This window comes from Ixodes scapularis, unplaced genomic scaffold, assembly GCF_016920785.2.
Source record: "Ixodes scapularis isolate PalLabHiFi unplaced genomic scaffold, ASM1692078v2 PGA_scaffold3__209_contigs__length_174095766, whole genome shotgun sequence".
NCBI lineage: Eukaryota > Metazoa > Arthropoda > Arachnida > Ixodida > Ixodidae > Ixodes > Ixodes scapularis.
Window position 1 is genome coordinate 20,236,588 of NW_024609868.1, and position 14,853 is coordinate 20,251,440.

The 14,853-nt window shown below is 44.3% G+C and overlaps 1 protein-coding gene across 1 annotated transcript in view; it reads right to left on the minus strand.

Moving 5' to 3' along the window:
- LOC120839217 (frequenin-1) overlaps positions 1 to 14,264 on the minus strand; it is a gene marked incomplete at its 5' end in the record, with an annotated part of 43,104 nt that extends 28,840 nt beyond the window's left edge. The window contains 3 exons of the mRNA XM_040209471.3: positions 8,199 to 8,288; positions 12,303 to 12,351; positions 14,239 to 14,264. Coding sequence (XP_040065405.3) covers positions 8,199 to 8,288; positions 12,303 to 12,351; positions 14,239 to 14,264 — 165 coding nt within the window. The remainder of the gene's footprint in view (positions 1 to 8,198; positions 8,289 to 12,302; positions 12,352 to 14,238) is intronic.
- Between the last annotated feature and the right edge of the window lie 589 nt (positions 14,265 to 14,853).

Sequence of the window (14,853 nt, forward strand, 5' to 3'; positions counted from 1 at the left end):
CACTGATATCATTCTAGTGTTTGCTTTGATTGGCTGTTTTCGTGTCCTGCAAAAACAGAATGTCGCAAGTTTTTTTCCCCCTTTTTATATTATTCTTTTAAAATGCAAGGTGTAAAATACAAAATACAACGTTTTCTGTTGTTTTTTTTTACCGACAAATTTGATTGACGTCACCGGACCCTCCTTTCCCGCCCAAACGCCTTATGGTCCGGACCGGGTGGTGCACAAAATCACCCAATCCCGAAACACTTGTGTCAAAATCCCCGCTGCGAATTCCCCGCGTTATCCCGGCCCCCGTCCTCAAAATCCCAGGCTTTCAAAAAACCCTTTGCCCTTATCCTCTTATCAGTTCCCCCGGCTTTCCCCAGAAGCCTTGTTACGGGACGAAGGGCAAAACGGAAAGCTGCCAACACAGCACGTTAACAGAAAAACAAAAGAAGTTTTCTAAGAAAATAATTTGGCACAAAAGCTGAACATCAAAAGAAGCGCAGTCTAGAGTTCATTTATACAAAACAAAAAAGAAACAAAAAACTGAGAATCTTCGATGTGTTTTGAGAGCGATGATAGCATTGCTATCTCGAACGTTGAAATTAAAGAGTCGACGACAAGAAGATGCAGGAGATGGCGGTCGAATATTAGTAGACGTGCACGAGTGCATACATTCCACATCAGACACGAGCAGACTTGTACCGTACGCATTACAAGTAATCAAATTACTTGTAATCAATTACTTTTTGGAGTAATTTTGTAATCAGTTGATTACTTTTGTTAGGCAGTAATCACAAAAGTAATCTGATTACTTTTTGAAGTAATAAAATTACTTGTAACCGTTACAATTTGGCCACGGGACCCCCCCCCCCCCCCCCCCCCCCCCCCCCCCCCGGGCACACGCCTTCTTTTTTATAAAATACACGATTTTTGCGGAGCTGTAGGAAACGAGGTCAATCTCTTTCTATGTACAGTTCCTGTGGAATGTCCGTTTTTTTGTTGTTTTTTTTTCGAGGTGGAAATTGGTAGTGGGAAGCCCCAGGGAAGCCACAGTGCGTGACAAAGGTCATTCAGGGCGAAGTTTGAGGAAGCAGAATGTAGCTTTGTGAGTCCTTCGTTCAAACTGGCCCCCTCACGCACACACACACAGAAATAAAAACAAAAAGCCTGCTTAGGGTACCTACTCGCAGCCCGTAGGAGAACCAGAACCGAAGAATGCCTAAAGCGGATGCAAAATATAGCAAAGGCAGTTGAAATATTTCCCCATTTCCCCTACGTGGTCTTTGTGACAAGCAATGTTTCGAGTTGAGAAGTGGTCGGGGCGATCTCTTCCGCTAATGGATACTACACATGATCCGTTCCAAATCCTGGAGCTGCTGCTCTTTTGTATAACATGCGAGCTCATCCACATGTGAATAATAAAATGAGCGACGCAAACTTTGAGCGACAACCCTTGCTCAAGCTTAACAAGATCTAGAACCCCCTCCGCTCCCCCCCCCCCCCCCCCCCCACACACACACACACTGGCGAACGCCCAAATCATTAAACTTCTTCAAACGAATTCTATGCTTGTGTCCGCATTGTGAAGGTGCAACGACCACGAAGAGGGAGGCAGTTTTACTTCTTCAATACTTGTTCAAATGTGAAATATAGGTTGGAAGTAGTTCATTGTTATGAGCGCTAAAGATGTGTCTTCACACAATAAAGTAATCGGAAAAGTAACGATTACTTCTTTAAGTAATGTCCAATTACTTTTGCCGTCGAGTAATCAAGTAATCTAATCGAATACCTTTTAGCCAAGAGTAATAGTAATTGTAATCGATTACTTTTTTTTAGTAACGTGTACAAGACTGGACACGAGTGCATTAACAAATGTCACAAAAGTGATGTGCAGATGATGAAGATGAAGGTTATAAAATAACCCTCCTAATTATAGTAAAAACCGATGAAATATTACAAGTTTAAATGACCACGCATTGAACATTCCCTGCGCCGACGTGTATTACAATGAAAGAGAATACCAATCCGTGCACCGAAATGTCTGCACTGCAAAACACCTACGTAGCCGAACCGTCCGCAGATGCATCGGGAGAATCGTGCTACAACCGGAAGCGATCGCATGGGAATGTCAGAACGCCAAGCTTTCGTTGGGATGACTAGAGGATCGACTCAAAGCTGGCTGCCTTTCGTTTCCGCTCCACTGTTTGAACGTGTTTGAACGCGTTTGAAGAGCGAGTACAGACAAAGGCTCGGTGTTCTGCACGTCCCCGCTCGTTCTCCTTTCCTCCTCTCCAGTTTCTAGCCGACCGCGCTATTTTCGAAAACTTTCGATAAAAAAATGGCGGTTGACGAAGCCCCCGAACGCACGAAAATCAATGGCGCCGTTTATGGGCAACAAGCGAAAATCCGGAAATCGCTCAGAGCTTTCCAATCAGATAACGGTATGTTCTGAAGCTTTGACTTCTGGTCCGAACCGCTATAGGTTGTTTGCACATGACGTCAATCCGCCATTTTGTTATAAGTTTTTTTTTTTCAAACAAATTTAATATTTTGAAGGATTACATCGCAACCGCTTGAGATGATATCAGTGTGGTAAGACGTAAGCTTCTGTGCTCTACGCCTTTGAGGGGTCACGTAACTACTTGAAACACTCGAGTTTGTAGACGCCAGACAGCTCACAACAACAAAATGGTGGACAAAATTACGTCAGTGAAAACACCCTATACTTCTTTTCAGCTTAAGTCCAGACGCAGCCGGCGATACGAGTTCGTCTGCTCCTTGCGCACGAGTTGTGGTGACGTCAGCAGAACGCCGAGCTCTGATTGGCTCCGATGGATCTCCTTTCGATCAGAGCCAATCAGAACACTGCGTGGTTCTGACGTCACCGCAACTCCTGCACAAGGAGCAGACGAACTTGCTGTACGCATAGGACCAATTAAATAGCGTCAAAGAGCGCAAGTCACTGGGCTTTTTCTTTGTTTATGATTGGTTCAGCGATGATACAGCACATATAAAGAAGTATGACGAACACCATGACGGTGCGCTTTTGATGCTGTCTTATTGGTCCCTTGAGCTCGTGCCGTCGGCTGCGTCTGGAGTTACACTCTAAAAAAAAAAAAACCTGTGCGTCTACTTTCACGCGCAATACTCGGAGAGCCAATCAGCGCAACTTACGGAGGCAGCCCAGCGAATGACGTTGCAGAAACATATGTTTAGACCAAAAAACGCAGTTTGAGTTGTGACATTTAGCAATGCAAAACGTCACGCTTGCATTGCTTAATGTCACAACTCAGTTTGCGTTTTTTGGTCTAAACATGTTTCGGCATCGTCATTCGCCGAGCTGCCTCTATAAGTGGCGGTGATTGTCTCTCCGAGTGTTGTGCGTGAAAGTAGACGCACAGACTCTTTTTAAAGTGTAAAGTGAAACAAAGTACACTCTAAAGATTGGCTCTCCGAGTGATGCGCGTAAAAATAGACGCACAGACTTTTTTTAGAGTCATGGCGCTACATTTTGGGCGCACCTTCTATTCGTAACAAAATGGTGAAGAAAAATAATAACCTGCCATTTTCCTCGCTTACTCCTGCAAAATCAGGGCAAGCCTGGTCAGTGGCGTGACTAAAGATATTTCGAAGCCTAATTAACTTTGAGGCACCATTTATTGCGAGAGTAGAAGCGTTTATGTGTAATTAAAGGCGGGAGAAAAAAAAAGATTACTAAATCCAAGCCTTTTTTGCTACTCTCATGCATAAACATATGGTCGCTTAAGAAAAGCAATTGTTAACACAAGATACACGATTTTCTTATGTACTTTTTAGTTTAATTTCCAGGATAAGGAGAAGGTAACAAAGCATGTTTTGTCCTTCGCTGCCCATTAAATATAAAAACAGCTATAAACAAAAAAGGAATAAAAAAAACGGGGAAAGATGTGTTTCAGCACTTCGCATAAAATTAATCATTACAGCGTTTTGCGAAATAAGCAACACAAAGAAAAGCAAAACAAAGAACGTAGGTCGCCATAATAATTTTTGCATGTTCGCTTTTCCAAATAACTCGCGTGGCCTGCGCCTTTTTTTTTTTTTTTTTTTTTTTTTGCTTTTTCGGGCATTCTGCGAGTGCTTTGGAGTTCCCACTTTGTTTAAACTCGCGGAAAAGTTCCGGTGGCGCGGTGCGCGACGCGTTTAAAACGGACCAATTTGTTTTTAGATAATTGGCTTCGTAAGTACGTTCAAAGACCTGAAAATGTGCTTCGTGTGTTGTCGGTAATTTTTTTTCCCTGTGAGACTCAAAAAATGTGTTCGGACATTACATGCTGAATCTAAGGTAATTTCGGCTGACGCAACCAGACTTGCAGAGTTTCGCGGATTAGGAAACTCTCAGGGGAACAAGAACTCCGTTCTCTCGTGTTGTGACTAAAGCTGCCTCTGCAAAAACATTGTTTGTTTCTTTTGCTTGTTTTTTTTTTACAATTCAGCGTTAACTAGCTTGCAAACTTGTCCCGGTGATCAAAATGAAAAACAAAACAAAAAAAAAGCAATTTAACAGTGTTGTATCACCTTTTTGTACTTCGCAGCTCTCTCTACAAAGAGAGAGAGAGAGAGAGATGGGAGTTGCATAGGAATAAAGTTTCAAATGTGCTCATTTTATTAAGCGCGTACGAGTTAAAAGAAATCACATAAAAGGGTGCTAAAAAACCGCACGATGTAGTTTTTATTTTAGTTTTTTTTTTGCGTGCTCTTATTATTTTTTGTGACGTGTGGGAGGATGGCTTCGCACAAGCCACGTGTTGGCTTTTATTCATCCGCAATACCAAACTTTTATTTGCTGGTAGCAATAAACGATTATTATTATTATTATCGGGAACTTTGTTTGACGCATACAGTATAGACCAACTCAAGCCTCTTACAACACCCTACTGCAGCGGCACCACTGTTGGCACCGCGTATGCGCATACGAATCATTTTATGCGAATTCGGTTTCTGCGCACGCAGTCTAAAAAAGTCTGTGCGTCTACTTTCACGCACACCACTCGGAGAGCCAATCAGCGCAACTTACGGAGGCAGCTCAGCGAATGACGATGCCGAAACATCTGTTTAGACCCAAAAACGCAGTCTGAGTTGTGACATTAAGCAATGCAAAACGTCACGCTTGCATTGCTTAATGTCACAACTCAGACTGCGTTGTTTGGTCTACACATATGTTTCGGCATCGTCATTCGCCGAGCTGCCTCCGTAAGTTGCGCTGATTGGCTCTCCGAGTGGTGTGCGTGAAAGTAGACGTACAGACTTCTTTTAGAGTGTACCTCCCGCGGGCCTGATCGAGCAAATTATCCATCTCCAAATAGATAATGTAACGCCCGCAAGGGCCTTCAAGGTTTAATAAACAATATTACAGCCGTTCTCTTTTTTTTTTCTTTTGTTGCGTTCGGAAGAAAGTACTTGAAATTAGAGTCACTGCAGTCACCCGAAATATTAAAAAACGCCGGGCGTGCCGAGTCCCACAGCCAATCAGATTGCGGCATTAGCCGATAAGAAAGCCAGAGAACAAATCACGAAGTAAGTGCGTGATTATCATAATAGGCCACGCCCTGGTTTCCTTAGGCTCTAAGTTACTCTACATTAGCTACGCTACAGAGCAGAGTCAAAACACTTCGGCCGTCATGATGCCTAAAATCACTGTTGCCAGATAGCTTGAGTGTAATCTGAAAATGGCAGTCAACGGGTTTTTGTCCTCCAGAAATGTTAAAACGGTCCGCGACAGGGCAAACCAGTATCGCCTGAGGTTTTCTCGACTCCGCATCGAAAAGTTAGGAAATCGCATTTGCGAACCGTAACGACCGTCAATGGCGCCCGCTCCGCACGAGGCACCCAAAGTGGAGGCGCCCACAAGAAAATCGGGAAATGGCGTGCCGATAAGGGTACGTTAGTTGCTGGCAATAGATACGATAGGAAATAAGCATTAGCCTAAAAAATATATATTTTTTTTTTCACTGAAACTTGCGCATGTACATAACGTTCTGATTTCTCTCCCGCGCATACACGAAATGTTTGGAGCACCAATTAGCCAAAATTAACAGAAGATAAGACCTAAACTCGTTCAAGCGATGTATTAGACGCTTCTGTGGGATTGTTATATTTAATTAGAGCAGCTTTAATTACCTTTATTTTATCGCCTTTATAACTCTCTGCGTATTTCTATATGCCGCTGACTCGTATTCATGCAAAAGTTCCGAACATCTCGGAGCATAATTTGGAGAACTCAAATCCCGGCCGAAATGCCCGCAATCTGACGAAGGCTCGTTGCAACGTGAGCGTTCCAGAACTAAGATTTAGATAAAATTGAATTATCAGCGCGGTCTACATTTACGGACAGTAACTCGCTCGTACGTCCCAAAATGTTATTCGTTCAAGGGGAAGTGAAAAAAAAAATTGCATCCCTTTCTTTTTTCTTTCACTTTTTCATTTCTTACTTTGTCTCTCTCTCTTCTTTTTACGAATTGACATACGCACGCAAATGAAAAACTTTTCGCTTTCCTCCTAACTATCTTCATATTTCCCACCGTAAATAAGTACACTCAACAGCGCATCTCAACATTGAATTGTGATACAGCGCAGCGCAGCATTAAACGTACCGATCAGTCAATCATAAACAATCTTATCAGCTGCGGTTCGCGGCAGTCCTGAAACTTATTTTCGTAACGAAGTTCCACCGTGCTTCGCCTTAAGTACTCGCCAGCTCCGGCCATTCGTGAACCAGCTCTTTCGTTATCTCAAGCCGCGTTATGGCCGAGTACAACTAGAGCGGCAGACAGAAACAATTAACCGACACCGACAAGCTCCAAGCACGTGCGACATGCACGCGAAGGTATACCCTTGCCACGCATCGCACTCTCTTGGTGCTCATGAAGTAAGCACGAGCGATTGCGAAGATTGCATAAATATATATTCGCGTGCTTTTTGAAAGTGTTTGCCGAATGTCGGTGTCGGTTGTTTCTGTTTTGCTGGTCTAGAGGGACTCGGCCGTTAACAAAAAGCGGTTTGGAGTTTCTCCAAAATCGACGCATAAACAAGCAACTTTCTTCAGTCCCCGAGTCTTCGGAGACACGCCCCGAGAAAAAGTGCAAGTTCACTTTACTGCAAAACACAAAGAAAACCAATCGCTACAAAGGAAAGAATGATCCTGGCGAATGTCGAAGCCGAAAATACGATTAGTCGAGAAGACTGCGAAGTGCGCAGATGACATTTCAATTGCTCGTTGTCCCTGAACACGCCGCATATTTTTGGTATCCTCAAAGTTTAAGCTTCGCTGGAACACTTACATTATTCGCCGTCAATGCCTACCTCCACGTTTTAGAGGAAACAAAAGAAAACTCACAATCTTTTTCCTTTTTTTATTACGCGTGCATGCTTGTTGAAGCGGATCAGTGGTAGGTAATTCGTCAGCAGTGTTGCGACAATCGCTGGCATTACCCGGAAAGAAATCGACCTCATCGCGAAGCAACTGATTTCATTTCTCACTGCAAAATTCGGAGCTGGACCAGTTGTCTTGCAGATTTTGTCCAGTACAGTTTAAAAACCGCAGAACGTAGTGTGTTCGGTTATTAATGCGAAAACATTAACTGTCCCATGGTGCGAGCCGACGTCATCAGCTTTAAAGCCGCGCCAAACAGCACTTTAAATCCTTTCTCCAAGTGAGGCCAGCTCCCAGCTATGGAACCACGCGAAAAACGTAGCCAAACGGCACCTAGTTCCCCCAATCCCAAAGAAGCGGAGTAAAGCTGATGGATATCAGCTTCGGTCCCATTAACTGGAGCGCGTCAACGAGGCTCTTATTGCCGCTACGCGTCAGTTTCAACGGCCGCCACCCCATGGCGCTGCGTGTCCGTCAGCGCGCCGCTAACACGAAACGTCCAAGGTCAGAGCGGCGAGGAGAGGGCGCGCTCTGCCGTTGACGCAAATACGCTGCAGACGAAATAAGGAAGCGGAAGAATGACGTGCATGCTTTCGCATTCACAACTCATAAGAAGTGCTTAGGTGTACCTCGAACTTTTTTATTATCACTCTGCCGCCGGAATTAGTCGACGAGAACGCCAAAGAACGAAGGACGGAGCAAGCTTATGAGTGAACATATCACGCCTATACATTCCTTAAGCTTTCAGTGTCTATGCACACGGACGCCAGCGCAAAAACCACCGATAAAACAAAAGTCTCACCTTGTTTTCGTCGAATACTCGGAATATCAGGGAGGTGAACTTAGATGGATCTCCCTGCGGGAAGAAGAGCTTGTATATCCTCAGGAACCCCTGCATGAAGTACGCGGAACCCACGGTCAAAATCTACGCAGCTCGTTTTCAAAAGCGGCACGCAGTATACGCCGCGTTCGCGCTAGCGGTTAAACTAATTCACAAAGTTGTTGTAACGCGCTCGCCTAAAGATGCAGGAGAATTTCTCGCGCATTTCACGGTAAAAACGCGCGAATTCGCCTCGCGGTTGCAATCCGAATGCCAGGGTGAATGTAACTTTAATGCAAACACGTTGTCGCAGCTTTTTTTTTTTTTTCCGGAAACAAAAGACTTGAGTCAAAAGTTCGCACGGCGAAATAAGCTCAGCTGGGGCTACCATTTTGAATTTCTGTACAATTTGATATCATTTCTTAAATTTTGTATGAGTACGATGCAAAACACAAAAGGCGACGATGGCGTTTCCGCGCTAACTTTATGTTTTAAACAACACGGAAATTGCTGACTTAATATATTAGCTAAACGCGAAGGTTCCGGAAATAAAGTGTATAAAGAGGTGTCGTGTTAAAACGTAAGCCTGCACTTTTTTTTATTCGCTCTTTCTAGCGTGAGTTGAAACATGGTAATGCCAGTGTGCAAATAGCCCCTAAGCACTTCCGTTACTTAACTAGACTGCGGGTTTCGCAGTATTTGAAAAATAAAATATACACGATATCTTCTGGAAATGGCCAGGTATAGCTCTGTCAGAGTTAATTCACTTTTATGATAAAAGAATGCCTAGTAAATATTAGGATATATACGTAAACCGGAAGTGTGTTGTGGCTACTCAATAGATAGCGCCACTGAGTTTGTTGCCAAACAAAAATGGGCGAATATAAGTAATTAGATGGCGTAATTTTTCTGCGCTATACAGCGACGAAGGAGTGCGTAATGGGCTTCGAAGCTCGCACGCTTTGCTTCGGATCTCTATGCATTCCCGAACCATAGACACTGCATGAGCGCACGTCTTCACGACTGCTGGTTCAGCGATTGTAGTGTTCAAAACCGACGAGCTCGGTAAAACAGACTAAAATGAATTTAGAAATAAAAAAGGAACAAATAATTGAAACTCTGGCGCAACGAAATGGTTACTGCTCCTGTTCGGTCAGATATATATGTATTGCCCACTCTTGCAACAACGCTGCGAAACCGCGAGTTGAAATACAACATGATCCTCCAATATCTAGAATGTGGCGTCACGTTCTTTCGTGCCCCTTTGTTCCTAAGCGATCTTGAGTTACGGGCTGTCAAAAAAATCTCACGAGTTTCGTCGCCAACATGCAAAATCCTACGAAAGCCACCCAAGGCGCATCGATATCAGAATAGTTTTGCGCGTCTCATCGCTACAGCGAGCCACAAAAAAAAAAAAAAAAAAAAGTGTAAATAGTTTTTATCCGCCCGGTGTAAGGATGGTAAAAAAAGGCCATCGGTCACAGCTACGAACTATTTTCGAAACGCCCTGGTAAACGCTAGGCCTGGCGAAACAAGAAATATCTTTGGGAGTAAATCTGACTCGCGATCCATCTTAACTCAGCAGCGCACATTGCGCAGCACTGCCGGAAATGCGGCTTTCAAAAGTGTAGGCGTGCGTAGGCTCTTTACTTCCTCCCACGCGCCATACTATAAATGTGTACGAGTTTCAAGACAACGTTTGCGCCGCAAACGAAGGTCTGGCACGCCATGTTCGCGTTCATTCTGCGAAACTACGCCGTCGCCTCGTCTAACGCTGCACACTATGCACTCGAAAGAGAACCTCTCACAATCCTTATGCTGCATTCACCCTGACGACTCAACCGCATCTGCGAAGCAGTTGCGAACGCGTTTGCTTAAAGATGCAATACCAATTCACGCGCCGTTGTTGATGAAAACGAACGGATCCGCCCTGGCGGTTCCGATAAGAACTCCAGTGTGAATGCAGCCTTAGAGTGGCACTATCACTGCCAAGCCTAAGAAAGCCAGGGCGTGGGGAGCCCGGAGTACGTCATCATCGCTTCGCAGCCGATGAGATCTCTCCGTCGGCCAACAGAAACGCCGAAGAACCAATCACGAAAGTGTCAGCAACTGTCGCCATTGTTTTGCTCTGAAACTATGGACGAACACGCTGTTTACAAAGACTGCGGGTGCCCGCACCAGGTGGAGGCACTGCGCGTGCGCTGAAACCAGATTTGAGTGAGAAAAAGCTTCAGCGCATGCGCAGTATGGTAGCAGCGCCACTGCAGCAACGTCTACTTTCCCCCAAAGCACTTCGCGGAGCCAATGACTGCAATGTGCGGAAGGAATTTGGCGAATGACGGCGCTAATAATGTGCATAGACTTAAAACACACGCACACACACACGCACACGCACACACACACGCACACACACACGCATTCTGCGCTGTGGATCTGTTTTTGGCTCTTCAGCATGTTCCGTGCCACCGCGCAGTCTGCCTTCTTTTTAACGTCTGGATATCGTTTCAGTTTACGCAGATTGCGGTGATTAAGTCTCCCAAAGTAAGTGCAAAGAGAAGGAAAGTAGACGCGCCCTATTTCTTCAGGCTGGTTCACGCGCATGTGTCTGCTTACGACCGCGTGCCCCAAAATATCTTAAACTTTCTTACGACGAGAGAACACACTGATGCCTTCTACCGGGAGTAGCCGTAGAATATTTTCAGTTTCGGTTTAGTTACTAGTTTTCACGTGCATCATTATTTTCTTTGTTCCTTCGCTAAAGCTTTCGACAATGTTAAAAACGACCGTTTTCTCGTAGATAATGTACGTAGTACATGTACATTTGATCTCTCGAATACCACAAAACCTTCGCTACGTTAAAATACAGTTCCAGGATCAGCGCATAGATGGCGCCAGTCTGCTAGGCTGCTCTGTCTTCGTTCGAGCTCGTAAAAATTCGGTCCTAAGCAAACGCAAGTGTGTCAACGAGCCTTTAGAGTATAGTCGCTAACGGTTGAAGAAACCTAGGGCGATGTTTGTTATGTGCCCGCTTCTTGCTGTGTGATTTATTCTTCGCCATTCTTATCGGGTAATGACGTCATCTAACTGTCTGCAGAGCATTACACTTTAAGCCCTTGCGAGAAAAAAAAAATCTAATTTAGAAACTATAGTTTTTTAACAATTCCAAGTGTAAAAGAATAGTAAGCCGGCGTCCCCAATGTCCGTGTCGTGGGTTTGGTGAGCGCATACGTTTCACTTGTTTTTATTTTAACTCCCCTTTCATCTGTTTTCATTCCCTGTGGGGTGAACGAACATATGTAAAAAAAGTCGTATTTGAGCAGAGGGTTTTACTAAACCTTAATGTTACGCAAATGCGTTATACCGTTGAATGCCATAAAGTAGTTCATGCGGCAAAATACTTAAAAGCTACCATAAAAAGTTAGAAAAGGACCCAAAGAAGGACGTCATTTGCTAGATATTTTGAAAACACACGCACACACACACATACACACACACACACTGTCTCTTTCACACACACACACACACACACACACACACACACACACTCGCACGGAGGCACGCACGCTCAAGAAAAAAGATAAGCTTTAAAAAAACCAAAACACTCCTATACCACGTAACCTTAGCCGGTGGCTTCTCTTTAAAATATTTCTGTTGATCCCGCGGAAAAGCCTATTGTAGTGCCTCGTAAGCAGTCGGAACGAATTTCAATAAACTCGTTGTTATTGCCTCCTTTCATGAATGCCTACGCCGGAAGAAACAAACAAATCATAGCTAAAGCCTCGCATTACCCGGGAAAATACCCCACCCCTCGCTGCTATATAAACCTTCCCCGACGCTGAGAGCACCAGACCCGCTATCCGGGAGTCGTTGATACTTCAGAGTTCAAAACACCCCAAACAAATCCATTTTGCAAAAAAAGAAAAAAATTATAGATACGATGCTGGCACTCGAAAGGGATGCGCGAACAGCGTAAGGACCCCGAGGCACGAGTAACGAGGACAGTACGAAAAAGCACGAAATAAAATGAAGAGTCCATGTGCATGAATGTGTGCGCGACCCCGAGGGCTCGATCGATCGGTCGCTCACCTGTTCCGTGAGGTGACCCGACGGGCAGTCCTTCACGAACCCTTTGTACCTGCGAGGCATTCACATTGTTATTGAGTTTCAAGAGGGGCAGTATCGAACTGCACGAAACTTTCCGCAGACCGCAGTCCTGGAAAAAGATGGCGATTAGACGTGCCGCGAAATCTTCTTCGAGACTGTTCGATTTAAATTTCGTTGTGTCATTTGTAGCTTTTATGAAGTGAAGAGGCGCTATTATGTAGGCCCATCTCGCACCGGAGAGGCTATTGAAATTAGCAGTATTTTATTTTGAAGACTTTTTGTTTTCGAACTACATTCAAGGATATATCAAAAGTAGTATAACCACTGGCAGCTAAGAAAAAAAAAGAAGGCTGTGTGCGAGTTCCAAACGTCTTATCATCCTCCAGCAACACTCCAAGACATGCCTGCGCGTCTACTTAGCCGCAAAACACTCGAAGAGCCAATCTCAGCGATCTACGAAATCAGCTCAGCGAATGATGAGGCGGAACATCCGTTTAGACCTAAAAACGAAGTCTGCACTGTGGCATTACGCAATGCACAGCGTCATGCTTGCACTGCATAATGCCATAGTGCAGACTTCACTTTGAGGTCTAAACGGGTGTTCCGCCTCATCGTTCACTGAGCTGATTTCGTAGATCGCTGAGATTGCCTCTTTGAGTGTTTTGCGGGTAAGTAGACGCGCAGGCATTTCTTAAAGTGAACCAATAAGATTTCTATATCAATCCTGGTTCACACGGTGCGATTTCGCTCGCGATGTCTTGGTTGCAACGGCAAACACCGCAGCTTTCAGTAATTTTTCTTTTTCTTTTCTTTTTCTTTTTTACACGAGCGACGTTCAAACTGCGATATCGCGAGCCAAGCCGCACACGGGAATAGGGGAAAAACAACAAACAACACAAAAGACGCAATCGCGAAGGAAGAAACGTGAAAATATTATGCCACGCTTTTGTGGTTCTTTTTCTTTTTTTTTTAATAAACACGTACATCAAAATCAGCATAATGCATTGCTTGGATGCTTAGCACTTGGCTAGTATACCCTCTAAAAATTGTCTGTAATTCTACTTTGCCGCACAACACTCGGAGAGCCAATCACCGCAACTTACGGAGGCAGCTCAGCGAATGACACTGCCGAAACAAATTTTTAAACCAAAAAACGCAGTCTGAGTTGTGACATTAAGCAATGCAAAACGTCACTCTTGCATTGCTTAAAGACCGACGATCAGTTCGCGCTTTCCACTTTTCTCCCGCTTCCTCCTCTCCCCCCTTCTACCCTGTCCACCGTTGCCTGCTTCCTCCTCCCACAGGGTGAGGAGGATCTTCTGCCTTGCAGAATCTTGAGTCTGGTCGTCGGCCTTTAATGCCACAACCCAGACTGCGTTTTTTGGTCTAAACATTTGTTTCGGCATCGTCACTCGCTGAGCTGTCTCCGTAAGTTGCGGAGATTGGCTTTTCGAGTGGTGTGCGAGAAAGTAGACGCACAGACTTTTTTTAGAGTGTAGGGATCCTTTCAATGGATACTCATAAAAATTTAAGAGCTGAATGACACGCACATTTCACATCACATCACGTCACATTTCCTAAACTCTTGGCGACTATTGTAATTTTTAACATTCGCGTCCAGTTACAGTTGTATAATTGAACCTACACCAACTAGTTATTTAAATTTAAAAGTGAAGCTTCAAAAATTATTAGGCGAAATATTTTTTTTTATTTAAAGCATTTGTTGCGTTACATGCAGATTTTGGGACGAACATATTATAAAAGCGCACACGTGAATCCGTACCACTAAAGTATTCAACCCTGACATTAGTAATCATCTCGCATATTCCGAAGTGTAACGGTCAAGACTATGCGCCCCTGTGAGTTCACAAAATTTGTGTTCAGGGGCAATAAAAAACAAAAACAAAAACTTACTCACCATTGCCTGATCTCCTTTTCAGTGACTGAAACGAGACAAAATGAAACGCAAGATCAGTCGATGCATTTCTTTTTCCCAAAGCTTCGGCTCTGCATGTTTAAGATGATGGGCTCAGTGAGTAAAGCAATTTTTAAGCCACGGTTACACTGTGCTAATTTCTTGCTTCTACGAAGGCCACGTTGTTCCTACAAAAACTGTCTGCAGCCATGTTTTAAACATACGTATGCATATGGAGCGTACATGCTCCGAACAAGCTTGACGCGTATCCGCAGACAATTCTGTCATCATATCTGCGGAGAAACTCCGCGTCCCTTGCCTGTTGCACGAGCAATGTGACTGAAGCTTAAAAGTATAGCAAACGAAATTGCACACATGACAAATGTAACTGTAACAATTCATCTTCACATATCGGTGCGTCAGAATTACGGCGACATTTTGACACGAATATTATACGCGCTATTTCCGAACAAGACCAGCCAGTCTACTTCTCTGCAGAACACAGATGTAACCAACCACCGCAAATCATCAAAAAACGACCTAAGTATTAGAAATCGGAGGTAATGTCCTCGCGCGGCACTGTCAACATGAGCTACCACAGGACGAGGAATGTAGCGC